Source organism: Anas platyrhynchos, chromosome 1 (genome assembly GCF_047663525.1).
Source record: "Anas platyrhynchos isolate ZD024472 breed Pekin duck chromosome 1, IASCAAS_PekinDuck_T2T, whole genome shotgun sequence".
NCBI lineage: Eukaryota > Metazoa > Chordata > Aves > Anseriformes > Anatidae > Anas > Anas platyrhynchos.
In genome coordinates, this window is record NC_092587.1 from 89409663 (window position 1) to 89429078 (window position 19416).

General features: G+C 38.8%; 1 protein-coding gene across 2 annotated transcripts in view; it reads right to left on the minus strand.

Moving 5' to 3' along the window:
* Positions 1 to 19208, minus strand: part of TOMM70 (translocase of outer mitochondrial membrane 70) — a 287143-nt gene extending 267935 nt beyond the window's left edge. For both annotated transcript variants that reach the window (XM_038175607.2, XM_072044665.1), the window contains exons 1-8: positions 18884 to 19208; positions 9674 to 9847; positions 8261 to 8387; positions 5496 to 5605; positions 3619 to 3767; positions 2472 to 2679; positions 1711 to 1845; positions 442 to 549 (exon numbers count right to left, since the gene is read on the minus strand). In XM_038175607.2, the coding sequence (XP_038031535.2) occupies positions 442 to 549; positions 1711 to 1845; positions 2472 to 2679; positions 3619 to 3767; positions 5496 to 5605; positions 8261 to 8387; positions 9674 to 9847; positions 18884 to 19159 (1287 nt within the window). In that variant the 5' untranslated portion in view covers positions 19160 to 19208. The remainder of the gene's footprint in view (positions 1 to 441; positions 550 to 1710; positions 1846 to 2471; positions 2680 to 3618; positions 3768 to 5495; positions 5606 to 8260; positions 8388 to 9673; positions 9848 to 18883) is intronic.
* Positions 19209 to 19416: the final 208 nt, after the last annotated feature.

The window sequence follows — 19416 nt, forward strand, 5'->3', positions numbered from 1 at the left end:
AAAGCCTAGAAATCCCAGGCTTAGAACAGTTCCTTGCCCACACCATGCAAAGTTTTCCACAGGAGGTTCCTGTATGCAGAGCCACTGTAGTAGCTTGAAATATGTTTGTTTTCAATTTCTTGAAGATGGATATTTTACACATTAAAATTGATTTAAATGAACCTTTGTGTCATATAATTAGAGTGAAAATTTGTGTTCCTCTACCACGTAACAGGAAAGATGACCTACTGTTAAATAATGAGCACTGCAAAATAATAGTAAACCCATGCTCCAAATGAAGCATCTCTTGTTGCATTATTTCTCTACCTTATTATTAGAAGAGATTGAGATGTTTGTTGCAATACTCTTCCATGAAATGGGAAGACAGCAGAGAAGCAAAGTATGTTTTCAACATCTCTTTAAAAACAAAGAGCACACAGATAAAGCCAGCAAGTTACCTACCAGTGCAAAACATTTCTGTGCTTGAGCCAAGGCAGAATCGGGTCGTAATCGGATACATTCATCAAAGTCTTCCACAGCCTCCTCAATTTGGTCAAGCAGGATTTTCAGCTAACCAGAATGAAAGAAAATCCTATTTCTGCATTTAATCTGTGCTTCATACACTTAAGTGATAATTCGGTTAGCATTAGTTACTCATATTGTCCACAATTCAGTTTTAGAAGTATCTAGAAACTTACAAAATCCACGACTAAAAAAGAAAATCACTACCATAAAACAACAGATCTACTAATAAAACTTCAGCTTCATACATAAAAAGGCAGTGTCCATATGTAGGAATTGAGGATGTTTGCATTTTAGAGAATACTGAGTTTCCATTATTGCTTTAGCTTAATGTCCAGTCTCCAAAACTATGTCGTATTTTCTCAAGTCACTTTGCCTTTCTGTAGTTAATGCTTATGGACTACTTGGATGTTGAAACATTCTGGCCTTCACAACTGGCATTTCAGGTTTTTTTTTTGTTTTTTTTTTTTTTTAGGACAGTCTAATTCTTCCACAAGAATGGAACTTACTTTGCCATCTTACTTTACTGTTACTTTAAAATACTTTACTGTTACTTTAAAATACTAATTTTCAGTCTGCAGAAAACTTTCATCCCCTTTAATTAATAAGTAACACTGTTCTTATTTCTGAGCACTGAAGAGATCTAATAAATTCATGGAGGGAGGCACTTGATCTGTGCAAGTCTTCCCTACAAAACACAACTTAGCATATCTCCATATGGCAATGTCTCCTTTTCCTTCCAGCACCTTTCATATTACAGCCCAGTGGAAGCAGGCATCTTCAGGCCTACGAATTACTAAAGGGCACAGCAGCATCACAAGTGGGAGAGGGATGAGCTGAACAGATGCCTGTTTAGGCTGCAGATTGTGAGTTAGCAGGAACACATGGTTCTATTTTCTGTCACGTAGTTTTCTCCTATGTAGATACTGCTCTGTAAATGTATATAAGCCTTAATACTTTTTAATTAAGAGTTCCTGTTGACAGAGGGCTGAACCTTTGTCACTCTGCACTGTCTCCTATAGCTACAGAAATTTGCTGCTTCTGCCTGACCTGAACCTGAAAACTTCACCATGTATTTATTTCTCAGTAGTTCCAAAGGAGGACTTCCCCTGTTTCTGCCAGAAACAGTATAAACTGTTGTACTGTGCTTTTCTTTTAGCATACACTGAAACTTTCTTGTATTGGGACAAAATCTCTGATGTTTCTTACTTGTCCTCGATGGTGGTAAACATCTGCATTTTGAGGATCAATATCAGCAGCCATGTTAAAGTCTTGAGTGGACAGTGCGGGTTGCTGCTGCTGCATATACATACTTCCTCGTTTGATCAGAGCATTAGCTCGGAGCTGTAAAAAGACAAGTTCAAAGAAGTATTAGCCACTTCAACATGTCTCCCAATTCAGGACTTTGTTATAATTACACTAATTTTTTCATTTGACTACTTTCCCCTATTGACATATGATATTCTAAGCATGAATAAATTTCATATGAAGTCTAAATCAGTCGACTCCCTTGCCTAATTTCAAATGTTTGAAATTATGCTTTCATCTATGCAGATCTTCATCCCCCACCCAAATTCTTTAGAGGACAGTTTCCCTACACATACAAATACACAAGCATTTTAGCAACCATTAAATATGCAAGCGCAGTTAATGGTTTTTTCCTCTTATTTATGAACTGATTTTTCAGATTCCATAAGCCTCTAATTGATTCAACTTCCTTTGTTCTTTCATTTTTTTATGGCTTAGCATAGATGCTTGATATATACAATCCTCTGAAAAAAAATATTTTACAAAACAGTAAAAAGAAAATAGACCATTTCCATTAAAGTACCTCAAAACTTGGAAAAAAAATCTCTGAATTATACTTATCATCTAACTTAACATAAACATAACAACGATAAACATAAGTTTATCATCTAACTTACATGTTTTCTCAACCCACACTACAGTCCAGCTGTGACAAATCTTACCTTCACATTTGCATCTTCCATGCTGATGACCTGATCTAGGTCTGGTTTGGCAGCATTTGCGTTGCCAATAAGTAAGTAGAAAGTTGCTCGCAGAAGCAACGCTTCTGCCATGTATTTTCCCTTTGCTTCAATTTCTTTTGTGCTCTCGCTGATAATTTTGTCATAGTTCTCTTCTTCCATATATTGTTTTGCTCTCAAATAGCCAGAGCTGTAAGTGATGTAAGAACAGTTGTGTTCACTGAACATTGTATTTGCAATTAAGGCTTTTCTTTAAAACTTAACCAACACTAGCTTTTTGCTATACTGAGCTACAACACTAACATTGCAATTAAAGTTACAAATACTCCTCAACAGAACCATCACCGACTGAAAAAAAAAAAAACAGACATGCATGCCCAAATAACATTGGAAAGAAATAAGGTGTTATGTTTCGTTTTGTTTTTCACCTCTTGATCTTAGTTTCATTTGAATGATTTGGATGTTTTCAATGATTTCAATGTCCCTTGCATGTTTTTCACATTAAGGACAGCAATAATCTCTGCTTTAAAACAAAAGGGGTGGGATGGTATTCCAGTTCACAAAAATTAAATATTGCACCAAGCAATGTGCAGATTGCATGTGGAAGAAAGGATTTCAGATCAAAAATTGCTGGTACTACTGCCTTGTTCTCAGCTAAATGTCCTGGATTCAGTGAAGACTAACTTGCTTTCTTCCTTGGAAGCTCTTCTTCAACATAAAACATTCCTTTTGCCAGGAGTATCATTCAGCACTCTCTAATCCTTCCATCTCGTAAACCGTACCATAGTACTGTAGCAAATATTCGGCCTATTGTCCAATCTTGTACTTTATTCACTTTGCTTAGTGGATTAAAGCCACCGACAGATTGGAAACAGTCAGTCAGTCTTAATAAAAGTTTCCTTTGTAATACTGATATATTATTTATTCTGTAATATTTTAAGAAGTATTTTTTCTTTATTGATTTTGTCATTAAATTTATTATTCAAAATAATGTAAATCATACGTTTACATTATTACCACATGGTATCTCATGGCAAGTACTGTAAAACAGCAATTTGCACTGAACAGAACGTGAAAACCACTAAAAACTTCCAACACCAAATAATCCCTAACTGTACTGTATACTCACTTTTCTTTTACTTCGGAAGCCTCTCCTTCCTTATCCTTATCTTCATCTGATTTCTCACCCTTAAGCAAAGGTTGGGAGATGATATCGTCTGTGAAAGAACTGAAGTAGGATTTAATAAACTGTGGTGAGGGCATCAGAGGCTCACGATTCTGAAAGAGAAAAGTAAATTTCAAGTCATTAGATAGTAAAATCAGATAGTAAATGTGGAAATGGATAAATATGATTATAAAAAAAATAATCAGGAAAGAACCAAGTTATGACTTTCCACTATTTCATTTGATTGTTTGTTATTTTTGACATTTAGGGATTATTTAAGCTTCAAATCAAAATTTAACATGCATCACAAGCAGAAATCAAGTGAATATATTTAAGAGTAAAAAAAAGAAAAAAGGCATTGTATGGCCAGAAATAAGGACTCTTACAACATCATAACACATTCCAGTGTGTGTGCACATAAACCTTGTGAAAAATGAAAGCTGGTAATTTAAGCATAAGCCTAAATTCAACTAGATTCAGAATGGCAATTTGGCTAAGAGAAGCTGCTATCACTGCAATGAAGACTAGTGAGACAATATCCTAACTCTTGAGCTTGGCCCAGACACCAAACATTTTCCTTGAAGCGTGAGAAGTAACAACTTTCAAGTGTAAAATCCTTTGTATAACCATAAAAAGTTTCTTGCACAACAGAATTACAATTCAATCTTTCCTGCAAAAGAAGTCCGAATACACTCTTCCCAATTTCACTATGAAGTTCTATCATAATACTGCCTGTATGAAGCACACCTATTCTATGGTGCTTACCATACTAAAAGCATGATTCATTTTTTGTTACCTCAATGCCACACAATTATGTAAGTTTCTACGGGAAAGAAAATCAGCTTCTCAAAACAACTGTGCATTTCAGTACTTAAACCACAGTCACAAATAACAAGCACGCATGTTTTAATACCTGTCCCAACCTTTTGTAAACCCAGAGTAACTTAAAATGTCTGTTCCTGGCTATCTCTGTACTTCCACAACTCTCGCTGCTGGCAGTTTCCCAACATTTACGCAAAGAAATCTGAGTGCCCAAATAGAAAAATACAAGTATGAGCACCTAATTACAGAAATGGAACAGAAACAGACAACGACTGTCACAAATAATCTGTAGTAGTTAGGAGATAAAGGCATATTTCTGAAGATGAATTAGGAAGCCTGACCACAAATAAGAACACAAAACTTCACCCTGCATCATTTTTTGTGTATTTTTGTTTTGTTTTGGTTGGTTGGTTGGTTTTAAACAGTATTATTTTGCCACTTTTTAAAACCCATGAATTCCACTATCAACCTGTTCTTTCCTGCATGAAATTTCTATTTATATAGCCAAGAATAACCTATCAGCCTTCTCACTTTAAGCTAGTCATTCTATAACAAACAATCTTTTTTACACATTTTCATTTATAAACCTTCTTATCTCAACACACAGAACTCCACCTGATATACAAATGAACGTTTGACTACTGCTGCGCTAACACATGCTGCTTCCATTATGTTGCTAGTCCAGAAAAGCCGTAAGTAAGGCAACACATCAACTTTGGGTCTCCTGAATGTCATAATAAATTTGATTATTAAAGGGAAATAACCTGACTGGTTAGAAATAGGCTTTTCTTCCCTACAGAGGTTTCAAAAAGTTCGACCAGGTCCCAAAGGAAAACAACAAAAGTAAAACACTAGTTTTGTAATAATAATAACAATAATAATCAGAAACATTCACATCAATTTCTACACTTCAGCAGATGAAGACAGCAACCGACTTACAACAGTTGCCAAAATGCCAACAATCAACATTTAAACAGTCCGGTGAAATCAGAATTTCTAAGCAGAGTCACAAGCCCTACCTTGTACTTCTCTTTGGCCTTTTCTTTTCCAAGGAGTTTGAGAACTTTATCAGCTAATAACATACTTTGCTGGTTTTGGAAGGCTTCTAAAATGCAGACTGCAGTGACATCTAGGAAACACCATTAAATAACAGATTAAAGGCAAATTCTGATAGTCACTGGAATACATAAAAGCGTGCCACAATAGCAATGGGTTACTGTCAAATTAACACACATCCAGTAATCGATAAAAGCTTCAATTTTCTGTTTGTTGCATTTACCATGTTTTCAAAGACATGAATTGGTATTCAAAATGATCTCCTTGTGATAAAATGACTTCATGACAATGAATGAAGGAAATTAACCTTTATTTTTTATCTTCATGTCTTCATCTAAAGACAAATGCACTTAGATTAATAGTAAAAATTCATACCTCCAGCAGGGACTTTCAACACTTTGAAGCTTTGATAGTAATTAAGTAGATAGTAGTTATGTTTGTATTATCTTCACAGAAAAAGTCCTAACACAGTTTGTCTCTTGGGATTGGTCACAACACAGTTTTCTACTTTTAAAACTCACATTCTGATCAATCACAGCTCAGTCCTTTCTCAGTTTTTAAGAACTCTTCCTATATTAGATCCCCTATTTTTTCTAACTACCTCTGCACCTTTGGAAAACAACTTTAAAAGAAATACCTTGCAAGGCCATTTAAAGTGCTAATCCATATCATACCTCTTCCATTAACACACAGAGCATCTGAAAATCTTAATCCACTGCTCCCTGAATAATGTTTCATAGTGTGAAATTCACTCTTATTATACATTATCTTTATTTCTCTGGAGCCTATCATTCATGGAATCATAGAATAGTTTGGGTTGGAAAGGACCTTAAAAATCATCTAATTCCAACCCCTCTACCATGGGCCAGAACACCTCCCACTATACCAAGTTGCCCAAAGCCCCATCCAAGTTGGCCTCAAACACCTCCAGGGATGGGGAATTCATGCAATTAATTATCGCATAATTAATGCAATATTACCATTGATTCTTCCTATTCATGTTTTATTTAAACTCCAGTCACATCAATGAAGAAGCAGCAAACAAAATCTAGGAGAAGGCTTCAAATATTATTCCCATGAAGTCATTGTGTAAGGTTATTAAAGTGAAGATGAGCAGAGTTTGGACCTGAAATTCAAACGCCATCCAATACCCTGGATTTTTGCTCTCGTTTCTGTCATCATACATGGCTACACATAGCAACTCCCTACAACTCTGGCATGGTCAAGAAAAATAGGAGTCCCTGGAAAACACAATACAGCCAGAAAAAGCATAAAAGAGTATATGGCAGCAGTACCATATTCTACCACCTTAAGTGCCTGGCAGAAATGCTTTACTCACTGCAGGCAGCTGTAAACTAGTGCCCAGACTTCGGTAAGGCAGCTACATCTTCCTATATTATGCTGCTATGGATCTCTAGAGGGAGTTTTTACTGGTGGTGGTGGCAAATTTTTGTTTTGCTTTTGCTTTTCCTCCATTACGTGGACATACCCTACTTCCAAGGATTTTATTGCCTACACATGGTTGGCAGATAAACACAGTATTTTATTAGAAAACAGCTGCAATCCAGAAGAAAGGAAAAAAGCACATATAATTTTCAGATATGAAACATATTACAAAATAAAGTCAAATACAAATTGAAAGCAATTGCTATGAGCATCACCACTTAACATCACAAGGGAGTTACATTTAAAAATTGGCATGCTATCAGATGGACATTTGATTGCTCCTGAAGTTTTTATCCTGTCCATTTATTTCAACTTCATAAGGTTTAGATACTATTACAGGACTCTGGAAGTGCAGCTGTTCTGCAGCAAGCACTTGGCAGATCCAGTAAATATTCTATGGATTCTTCTGTAGTCCACGAGTGATTGCAAAGGACTAGATTGAATGACCTAAGCTATACATTTCTAGTTATGATGGTCCAACGGGATAGGAAGGCATCTTGCCAGAAGATAAATAAAATCAAATTTAATTTCTATTTCAGCAGATCTAATTCTTAGGTATTTTTACACCTAATTAAACTAATTTGATCTTTAACAGTGAAATTGCCAGTCATCAGAACACTACCTTGTTTTCTGTCCTTATTTGATAATCAGCATTAGCACTGCTGAAAATTCATTTGCCTTTTAATCTTGCATCAGCAGAATAGTATTTACAGGGATTTGACACAGTAGGTTCTGCCAAATACATAGTGTTAATATGAAAAAAGGATTTTTATTTTAATCTGTTCCAATATTCGTAACTGTTATTCATCAGAAAGAAATGCCACTGGAACTGCCTTCCCTTTAACACCTGTCAAATGCATTAAATGACCGTAACACTCTTGTTCCTGACCATACATCTCCACCTGTAAAAACACCTTAGTTTTTGGCAGACTACTTTTTCTCTAAAACAAATAGAGAAGAATCTTTAGTACTGTATGGAACTAGAATGACTGTGGTCCGGGTTATCTATTCAGCATGTTAAATGAATTCTGCTTTAACATGTAAGGAGCTTCCTGGAAAGAGAAAACACTAAGTGGCTACAGTAAGAAGAATTTCTCAACAGCTACTTCAGATCTAAGCTGATGACAGCTTAAAAAACAGAAAAGGTTTTTTCTTACATAGAAGAAAATGTATTTGCAATAGCTATGAATGGCATTTAACAAATAATTATGTATTACTCTAGTTACAAAAAGTAAAAAACAAAAGAATTTTTATCATCTCCGATGTGCCAAGAGACACTCACCTTCTAAACATTCCTTCTTATTGTCTAGTTTCTCGTGAGCCTTTGCACGTCTGAAGAGAGCTTTTACATATTTAGGATTAAGCTCAACAGCCTTTGTACAGTCTTGTGCCACTTCTGTCCATTTTTGCTGTGGGTGGAAAAACAACATGATGAAAGAAGCCCTACTCAGCTGCGTGATAATAGCTTTCCACTACCAACTCCAGGGTCATGCCCACCTAACAGTAGCTGCAGTTCCCAGGGCTCTGGTTCTACCTGCTTGCTTCTATTTCTTTAAGTTTCTCAGTAAGAAACTGCCAGGCGCCACTGGAAGCCACCTGCACCAGAAGAGCCACAAAACAGAAAAGGAATTCCTACAGAAAAACGAAACCAGACAGTTTTTGTACAAAGCATACGGGAGAAGATAATGAGTTGATGCAAAGATATTTGCAGGAGGTAATGTTGGGACTGAAAGACTGGTACACAAAAAATAGAAGACAGACGAAATTATAATGAAAACCAACAAACAAGTTTATCTAAGTGCTGAAACTGTTCATTTGGTGGTGTTCTTTTTTTTTTCTTCTTATAATTGCTATTTCAATTCACTACACTGGTTACCACAAAGGAATGATAAATGATCATGTAGGAACAGAACTGGTCAAGGCTATTAAAAACTAAAATCCATTTATCTGAAAAAATAGTGATTGAAACAGAATTTTCTAATAACTGAAAAAGAGGAACCACATTTTTTATGCATTCATTAATTACGGCATGAATTAGTGTTATAAGCTGTACTTGTTTAGACTAGAACTGTTCTATCCCTCCTTTTTCAAGGCTCAATTTCTTGAATCAGTCTCTCACTTGATACCTCAGACTACATGAAGCCAATTTTTCCATTCCGCTCACCAGCTTTGCCACAGAAGCCAGTATTGCGGCAATTTACCACTAATGATATAGTAATGCAAAAAAATACAAGCTGACTTCTAAAACTAACATCATGTATACACAGCTACCAAGCAAATGTTGCTTCCACATGTGCAAAACTTAGGGCTTAGGCTTTAGTAGGAGTTCTGTGATTTTTTTTTTTAATTTTTGAAGCAGCAACCCTTTGGCTTTTTGCTCAACAAAGCAACACTCTTGCAAAGATAAACTAAACTAACGTGTACAAGAAAGTTGTTTCAAAGGATAAGAAATTAAAACCTTATCTTACAAGAGAGAGGCACTTAAGAATTACGTAAGACAGATAAAATGGACTCAGTTAACAGAAAATAGCTTTAGTTACACGTGGAAAAGAGTGATGAACTACTGAAAAATAGCTGCAAGCTGTAGTATCTTGTGAAGCAGCCCATATCACCATCTGAGATCTTTCAGACAAAAATGACAACATACATAATTTAAAATTTGACTTTTTAGAATGAACTTATGATTACATCTTACCAGTTGTTCATAGGCAGCAGCTCTGTTTTGATAGAAGGTAGACAGATCAAGGTTTTTCTCAGGAGGGCACAGGCTGATAGCCTCAGTATAGCACTGAATAGCGTGCTCGTATTTTCCTGCTTTAAAAAATTTGTTTCCTCTGTTCTTGGCCGCTTGAGCTCTATCAAGAGGGCTCTGAAAAAGAAAGTGATAGATCAGTTCAAATGGGAAAAGCTTCACTGCTCACAAGCAATGCACTTAAGGGCTCAACTTCAAAGATATAAAAAAAGAGCCGAGTGGTAAGCTGTAGACCAGACTTCTGAAAATCTCCCCCCTTCTATTTTCTGAGAAAAAAAAAATATTTTCTTTTGCAAGTGTACAAGAGAGCAGACAATTATTTATTATTAAACAATTAAACAATGCAGTAACTTCTCTTCGGAAAGCTTGACAGGTTTTAATCTAAACCGAAAGGTGATCAGAAGAACCAATGAGATCTCTCACTGATATTGAAATAGTTATTTCTCCAAAGACTAAATGCACGAAGTAAACAAAGCTTTCAAAGCAATTCAAATAGGAAAAGTTTCCTACTGAGACACATACAGCCTATAAGTAAAGAGTTGACTCAGAAGAATATGAACTAAATAAGGGAAATTCTTTGTGGACAGACTTACTGAGCAAGATGAATAAAACCTGTAGGGAAAAACCAAGCTGCTTTGCCTTCCGTGTATGAGGCTAATTAACTTCACAGCCACCTCCCTTACAGCTTCACACATCCTGCTCATCCATCCACTGATAGAAAGCATTGAACCATCATGGTCTATCATTCTTAGCAGAGGAAGGAAAACTGCTAACTGGCCTGTGACCTTGCTAAATGAATCTTTAAGTTCTGTGCTGCTCGCTGAACATCTGCATGTGTGAAGAATCAGAATTGTCACATGTGCATGTAAGTCCTAGATTTACAGACCAGTTATTGAACGTGGTTTATGAGGAACCAGATGTAAAAAGCCTCTCTTTAATCAACGGGCTGTGACTCACATTCAAGACATATGGAGCTGCTAAAGATCCTACCACCCATCTTCTCGAGTTCTCTTCCTTTCACAGTCTAGCTTCAGTGATCATCACTTTGGAGGCTGCTCCTGCTGAACTACCAGACTGAAATGACCAAAGGTATGAACACATGTGCTGTTCTACTGACCTCTCTGAGGAAGGAAAGCGTAAAACTGATAGCAGCAATGCCTGGAGCAATAGCTGCAGGGTTCACTACATCTCACCTGTTGAATCACACACACACACACAAAAAGATCAGCTAGGATTGCTAGGTTAGAGGTTGGACTAGGTGATCCTGGAGGTCTCTTCCAACCTATATGATTCAGTGATTTGGTTGCAATCATAAATGCTCTTTTTTGACAACACTTCTATCTCTTCTTTGACTACACTGGTGTCTCCTCTCCTTTCTCATTCACTGCCAGCATCACAATCTATACCCAAATAACTTTAAGACAAACTTCAAAACGTCTTTTCAACAACTTGCTTTCCTTGATGCCTGCTTGTTACATGCCAGTCTGATCATTTTTAGTATCTAACTCATTTTTAAAACACAAAACCTGGAGGGGGACTAGAAATAGCTCTACAGGCCCCTCTTCTAAGGCTTGGTTTCCAATCATGGCATGAGAGAATCAGATAATGGGTGCCAGACTTAGGTTCCTACATAAAAATAGACGTTCAAATGGAATACAATTACCCTACAGACATTCTCCTGAAGAGAGGCTTACCAGTGAAACCATATAAGGGAGAGTATTTCTTAAATATCCCTACTGGCAGCAAAGCTCTTCGGTCAGACCTCACCAATCACCGGCCTTATAGCAAAGCCATCTCTATCATCTCCATTGTTCACAGAACAAAATAATCTGCATTGCTCTCGAGATTTTTGTTTTAATGATTTAAGTTCAAACTGATAAAAAGATCAGCTTCACCCCTTTTTGTATATGGTATTTAATGGCATGGATACAGACCAGAACCAGTGAGCAAAAACTTTTAGGGAGAGCCAAGTAACTGTGTATTTGATAAATTGTTACTTCAAAACTCAACCTAAATCTAAAGGGAAGGTTTTACTTCCCATTTACTTCAAGTATGTTATAAACTTGGCTCCCTCTACGACACCACTTGCTCCTCTTTTAACTAATACATGTAACAGGCAAAATTAAATGCATGAAAGTCAGCTTGAATTTTTCCTTCTGCGTTTCTACATCAAACCAGAACAGAAACATCTTTGTGAAATATCCTACAAAGTTCAGTGCTGTTACAAGTCACTTGGTACCAAAAGGAAAAACATACAGGATACCTGGGCCATGCTGTAACATCCAGACCTGTGGTCCCGGTCAGAAGCAATGCCAACGTAAGAAGGAAATCAACTCTTTTTTTTTTTTGTTATGCTGCCTTAAACAAGACTCCTAAGTCTTGATTGGTTTTATCTCTGCAATCTTTGTCATAGTACTCTGCTACAGTCCTCTACATGCATGCAATATATCTTTTCTGAATGGCTGATGTGTTAAGTGCAAAGGCCAATATAGCTCTGCATCATGAATAAACCCACTTTGATACAGGCTTATATGAACAACATTGCTTAGCATCGCATCCCTGTGAATAACAAATCCCATGCAGACTGTATGAAGTGTGCATTAAAAATAACAAAATGGTGTATTTGCATCTCAGAGTTGCTTATAAAGCGCAATGCCAAGTTTTAATGTCAACTCTCTTTTTTTAAATAACGATGCTAATGAAATTTATTTTCTCACCAATTATATCACTCATCTGCAATAGAAAAAATAGCAGAAAATAGTGGATTCATTTATAGGTTTGGTATACCTATCAAAGTCATGGAACAAGTCATGGAACAAAATTTTGCCCAGATATGTCCCTGGGCGGAAAAAAATAAATCATTTCTTTTATTTCAGTTTTGTGAAACTTAAACAGTTCTTATAATCAGTAACTTTGTTCAAAGAAGCTTAATAATTTGTAAGTTACATTACAGTATAGCATTACAGTAAGTTACATATACAGTATAACCTGATGAAGCCCCAAAACCACTGAAAACCTAAATGCCACGCTTCTCTCCATTTGCTTTGGGTGTTGTTATTTTTTTTGGATATTATAAATTATCACTTTATATGCACAAGTAAGAAAATGAAAGTTACTAACAAATGATCGGTTTTTGAAAGCTTGTCAAGCCTCAGATTTAACACTGAAGAACTTTTTCCAACTTTTTTAAGCTGCTGCTTGTCAGCCTTTCAGTCCTTCTTCTCAATTGCTACATTGAAGGCTTGCACAAGTAAGAAAGTGATCATGCAAGCAAAGTTCATGGTACCTCACCAGAAGTAAACAGAAAAAAAAAACACCTCCCTCAGTTTTCTTGCACACATAACAATTCTAGATGTTATTTTCCAATAGACTGAAAATATTTTTGGACTTTTTTCTTTTTGAAGGCAACAGTTCCATCTTCCAATTTCACTGCTTCTACTCAGCTGATCATGACAACTGCAGTTACTGCAGTAACATTCTGTGTGACACACTGCACATCATTTGTCCCTAAAATGAAGGGCCATGCAGACAAAGAACTTCCTTTCACTAGAAGATGACAACCTGAGGGCTCAGCGCAACAAGCAAACCAGCTCAATAAAATTAAATAAAGTTCATAATCAATTGACTGACAAGGCAGCATAAATAAATGCAACACTGAAACATGCCACAGGTTTTTTTGAATACGTGAGCACAAAATGAAGGGCATCTTGAAATTCTCTGTCTTGCTTTGCTTTGGATTAATTCTGATGAGCATTCACCAAAGAGTTATGGTGCTGTATGATGGCATTCTAGTACAGTTTTAAAGACTAGTTTACTTGTCTGCATTTAAGTACAATCTACAACAGCCTTTATCCTCCAAAGAGCAGCTTTAGTTCCTCCAAGGAAGATTTCCTTCTAATCCTAACTTAACAAGGAGGGAATTTTATTTCGTTCCCACCAATGACAAGTGACACTCTATGGCAGACATCCCATGGAAAGACAGAAGATACACTTTCAGGGCACAAATACTGTATCAGCAGGGAGATTCTGACACTTGCACTGCAGATGCTGGGAATGCAGGAACTTCTGTATTTACACTGCAAAACCAGAGGACAGCACCCCTACCTGAAGCCAGCAGAGCAGAAAGAGCCTTCTATTAAAGAAGTCTGTTTTCCATGCTTCCTTCAATAAAGGAGTCTGGGATATCATGGCAGCCAGTTCTGATTATGTATTTGCAGAGGAAAGAAGAAAAAAAGAAAGAAAGAAACACAACATCCTTTGATTCCATCTTTAATGCCCACAGGGGGATTTTATTTTTTATTTTATTTTAACTTTTCTTTAAAACCAAGTTCACGTTGCAAGCTCATTTCCTACAGATGGAACTGTTTTTATTACGTAAAACCTGAACAGTCCAGCTTTGTTCTGACTGGTTTGTCAGAGCAAACCAGCAAGTGTTAAAAAAAAAAAACTATCATCACAAGAGTCTTGCCAATTTTACAGATGCCAAAACAAAGGCAGCAATTTCAGCAACTTTCGCTAACACTTCTCTACAGTTCAATTTTTTCTTTTTATTTTTTTTAAATTTAGACCCAGTTGTCAAACAGATGTTTGACACAGCCAAACCAAAACTATAATAAGTATTTTCTATCACAGCCGAAAGCAGGACAATTTTTGACATGCATCATGGTTTACTCTATCCTGACACTCACCATTTATGCTTCTACAATGATTATACTACAAAATACTCAATAGACTCCTTTCAGTGAAGATATATGCTTTTTTCTAATCTTGACAACATTTCAAAATTTGTTAGCAACTCAGAAGTTACCTGAAAAAATAGTATCTCAGTATTTCGGGCTGCTTTTAGCAGCTGTTCACTAATAAGTCTTGAAACCTAGACTTTAAGCCAAAGAACACTTGTATATTTGAGAAGCACTCAATTTTCTAGGCAACTAAGTGAGCAGATTCCTAACTTTCTAGACACCAGATAGCACAGGCAAAAATTTGTTAGCTATTACTTTAACCTCAGCAAACGTGCTCTCTGCACAAAATGTTCGGAAACTGCACGCAAACAGTCTCCACTTCACAGGGACAGGCTGGCAGCTGCAAGAATAAAGAGCAGTAACCTCCAGCAATGCCAGCATGGTCAAAGCAGAAGTTTAGAATTTTGTCTTAGAGGGACATTGTTTTTTTTAAAGCAGAACAAGAAATTTGCTGCCAGCCAACGACGGCAGCGATTCACAACAGAAAGATGAGCGGTGAGTTCCAGCATTTTCTTTTGACTGAAAAGGATTTACACAAGCCCTTGGCTGACAGATGACACGGAGGGGGGCTATCGCTTCCGACAATATTAATTTGCTAGCTTCCAAAGATGCCCTAGAGGTCTAGACCACTTTCTTCCTCTCCAAATGAGAGGACCAAGAGGCCCTTTTGATAAGATCAGGCATCAAAAAAGTGTTATTTTCACTAGTACTGAATAACCCTTTTTTTTTTTTTTTGACTAACATTCACCTCAAGTCTTATCTCGGACCTACACTGAAAAGCATTAACTGAGTATAAATGGGTTTAAGACAGAAGAACTATTTCCACAAGCTTTAGATAGAAATTCAGAGCGCAAGCAAGGATGTGTTATAAATAATTAAGCCCAAGTTTACAGTACAATTTGTCAGTGTTCTTCAGCAGTCACCTTCCTTTCAAACGAGCGTCATCCACGCCTACCATGAATAAGCGAGCTGCACAGGCTGCCAAGAGTCTAGCAATTGTTCTACCACTTTCACACACATATCTAAGAGTTTTCCACACCTGTCCACTCCAGCTGACATGGAACATAGAATTTACAGCAGGTTGATGAGATTTATTACGCAACAGGTGCACAATACAACAGAAATGACGTTTTACGTGTTTTGCTTGGATTAATTCAGAATAAGTAAACATAACAATATAAACACACGTAGACAGAGAATTCTAACTCTTTCATGCAGTGATTTAACACCTCTGCACTGAGATAGGTAACATTCAGCAAATGCTATTAAAATAGATGCTGGAAAGAAGCCACACCAGCTGGCTGCTGATCCTGAAAACGTGACATCGCACAAGCCAGTGAGTTGGGCCACGCTCACCCACCACTACGCTCAAGTGAGTACACCCAGCTCAGAGGAAAATGTTGAGCGAGGAAGTGCACAACAGCAAAGCCCTGCCATAGACCAAACCAGCTTTGTCTGCAATACGCAGTGCCAGAGAATCAACTGAGCTCAATGCTTCCTGGAATGCCACAGCCACAGGGTTAGCCCAGAAACTTGATGCAACAGTTAATGGGGGAGATTTGGACTAGGACAGGCTTGCTTAAGGAAATGATCTTAAGAAGAAAAAAAAACAACGCAGAAGCATCCAATGCATTACCTCACTGGATAACCACTGTTTGCTCCTCTCATACAAGGAGGGAATAAACTTGCTAAATTATCATGGAAAAAGTAAAAAAACACAATCGAATCAACTGGATACAAACTACTGTAATAAATTCAAAGCAGTTTAATTTTCCAACATGTTTAAGTTATAGCAATATTCACCACAAACTAGAGAGCATACAAAAAGCAATTGTTGTTACTGTGTGGCTAAAACACATTCCACCCAAACAATGAGAAATGACAACAACTTCTGTAACGAACAGACACAGTATGACTTCACGACCTTTATCAGGACATCCATAGATACATTTTTAATCATAATTGGTACAAGAATACCAGTTCACTATATCGTCAAGGAGCTATGCTTACAAAAGAAGCAATCTCAGGAGTAGTTTGGCTTTTCGTGACCTAACACCTGTGCTAAGGGCTTCTGCCAACACAATGTCAGTCGCAGTCAGCCAGTACATCTATGCCAGGAGACTCCTCTAGTGCAGATACAGCCTGGAGGAAAATGTGAGGCCTCTGCAGCAGCTAAAAGAAAAGCTTGAACTGAATGCAAAATAGTAAGAAGCCTGTATAAATAACAAAGAAGATTTTAGACCCTGGAAATTTTTAAAGAAAAAAAAAATAATCCAGATCATGTCTTCAGAAACAGTGAATAGAGCAGCTCAAATGCGTGCAAGAGCTGATTTAATGAGATGTGCAGAAATCTCGGAAGTAACGTTTAGATCCTATGTTAAAAACGTAAGTAAAAGACTAGCTGCCTGACACATAAGCACAGCTACTGGTGGCCCATCCATTATTGACCATTACTGTGTTTTCTAGAAGATATCCCAGTTGTGTTTAAGTTGTGAAATGAATTACTGGCTCTTAACCACCACGCAGATTTGCATTTGAAATATGACTGAGTTTAAAAAATTCACATAGCAGAAAGGCAGAGCACTACAGTGAAGGTAGTCAAGAAAAGCATCTGCAAAGGTTGTGTTTTGAATCAAGGGTCTTATCAATAATATCTATAACTACCAAAAAAAAAAGTATGGAAACATGACATCTACGCAATATCTCGTCTTTGGATATGAGGAAGAGGAAGTCAGTCCTTCCCAGACACGTAAAGGGATGCTGCAACCACGTTAATTTTTCTGTAGCAACCATAGTTAGACCAGCTACTCTATTGTCTCACATAATCTGGCAAATCTTATCCCATCTTTGACTGCTTTGCCAAGTAATTTCCATCACTACAGTATGCAACAACACTTTTCAAGGAATTCTGGACCATACCATTCAACCATATACTTACTCTTAGATGCACAGTCCACCAGTAATTTATCTTGGGGAGCAACTTGAAAGTACTAGACACAAAATGTTTTATATCAAGTGCTATATGAAAGCTACTTCTTGCTTCAAGTTCAGCTACAGAATGACCATAAACCACTCAATTGCAAATACTGCAATGAGAAATACATCCAAGAAATCCAGAGCTAGCAACAGCAAAGTCACTGCAGCTAGATAAAGGGCATGAGTAGCCTGCAACCCAGAGCTCACGTGTAGCAAGTGCAACACCATAAAGGTGACAGACGTTGTTTTCAGCCACCAGGCAAAGCTACCACAGCAAACAAAGTTCGATTTCATCCTCCCTGTGCTGCTTGCCCAGAACTGCTGTCCATGAACTAACAACAAATCACTGCCTCCAGGTCCAGCATAGGTTTTGCAGCTCACTGCAGTTCCAGCAATGCCTGAGGGTATCTGTGATTCAGTAGCTATGAAGTTGCCACATTCCTCACCACTCCCATGCCTGTTCCTACCACCGCCTGCACCCTCACTTGCGTAATGTTAATCTTGCTAAAACCAACCATCCCGTATCTCCCAAACAGTTATTTTTTTAATCCCGATTACTTCAGACAAAAAGTTTAAACTGTTGTCTGACAGACAGCTGGAGGTAGTCTAAGCAGCATAAAAGAATGGGAGAATAAAATGCAGGAATACCTCAATGGGATTTTGTTATCAAAGCCAACATGGCTTAAAGCTGGTTCCAGTAAGCCAAGTTTAAGACTAGGTTCAGTACACTACTATAAACATTGGGAAAAAACCCACATACTTCATCACAATTAAAATAATACCAATTGCGCTCCTCATCCAACCAGTCTGCCAAGCCTAACACTTCACGTGTGCCTGTCAGTGGTAAGCTCACCTCAGCAGCACAACATGACAGTCACTGCAGGTGTGCAGAAAGTGCACGTTTGAGGTATTTTTCCACAGACGGATATAGAAGAGAATCGTGGACCTGATCTGGACTTTCAGTTTCCATGTTGCCCTTCACGTTTTGTAGAGACAGCTTCACCTGGAAGTTCTCAGGAAGGTCATTTATAGCAAGATAAATCTAAGACTGGAGAGCGTCCCTATTTAGGTGAAGTCTGTTGTGAAGTTTCAGCTGCTTTAACGACACAGGCTTTGCGTTTTCATGGCAGACATTTTATTTTTAAAGGACTCTGACCGCGTCTTCTCCACAGAAGGCCATTTCTCAGCAGCATCGCTGAGCCCTGACTCACGATGCTCAGCTTCAGACTCACCTGGTTGAGGCACGCTTCCCGGCGGGATGCTTTCAGACACTTTTCAAGACCGAGCACACTTTTGCTGCCAGCAAACCCAGGACAAGGGACGCGATTAGGAGCCGCCCACCCCCTCCCCACGCTGCCCCCCGAGCTGGGGCAGCGCCTGCAGGCTCCCGAGGCCCTGCGTACCCCCCCACCCCATCCCCCAGCCCCTCTCTCACCGTCTCCTGGTGGCCGGGCCCATCGGGCTGCCCTCCCCCTCCTCCTCCTCCTCCTCCTCCGCAGGCTCCGGGCGCGGGGCTCGCCCGCCCCTCGGGGGTCTTCCTCTCGCTCGCTCCCTTGCCTCCGCGGCGTGCCGCCCGCCGCCCCCACAGGTACAGCGCGCCGGCCCCCAGCAGCATGGGCGCCCCCAGCACCAGCGCCAGCTGCCAGCGGGACAGCCCCGAGCCGCCGCCGCCGCCGCCGGCCGCCGCCTCCACGGGCTTCGAGGCGGCCATGACGCGCTCGCACGGCCGGCGGGGAGGGCCGGGGTCAGCGGACACCCGGAGCAGGCCGGGAGAGCGCGGGGCACCCGGCACTTCCGCGCCGCGCACCGCCGCACCGCCGCCTGCCGGCACGGAGGAGCCCGCTCCCCGCCCGGTGGGGCTCTGCGTTTGGTTTTCGTCAAGTTTGTGGAGAGAGTCAGTCGTGAGAAGCATGAAGTGAACAGTACTGGGAGTGTAGTTGTGTGGTGTGCCCACGCGTGGCCATGCCA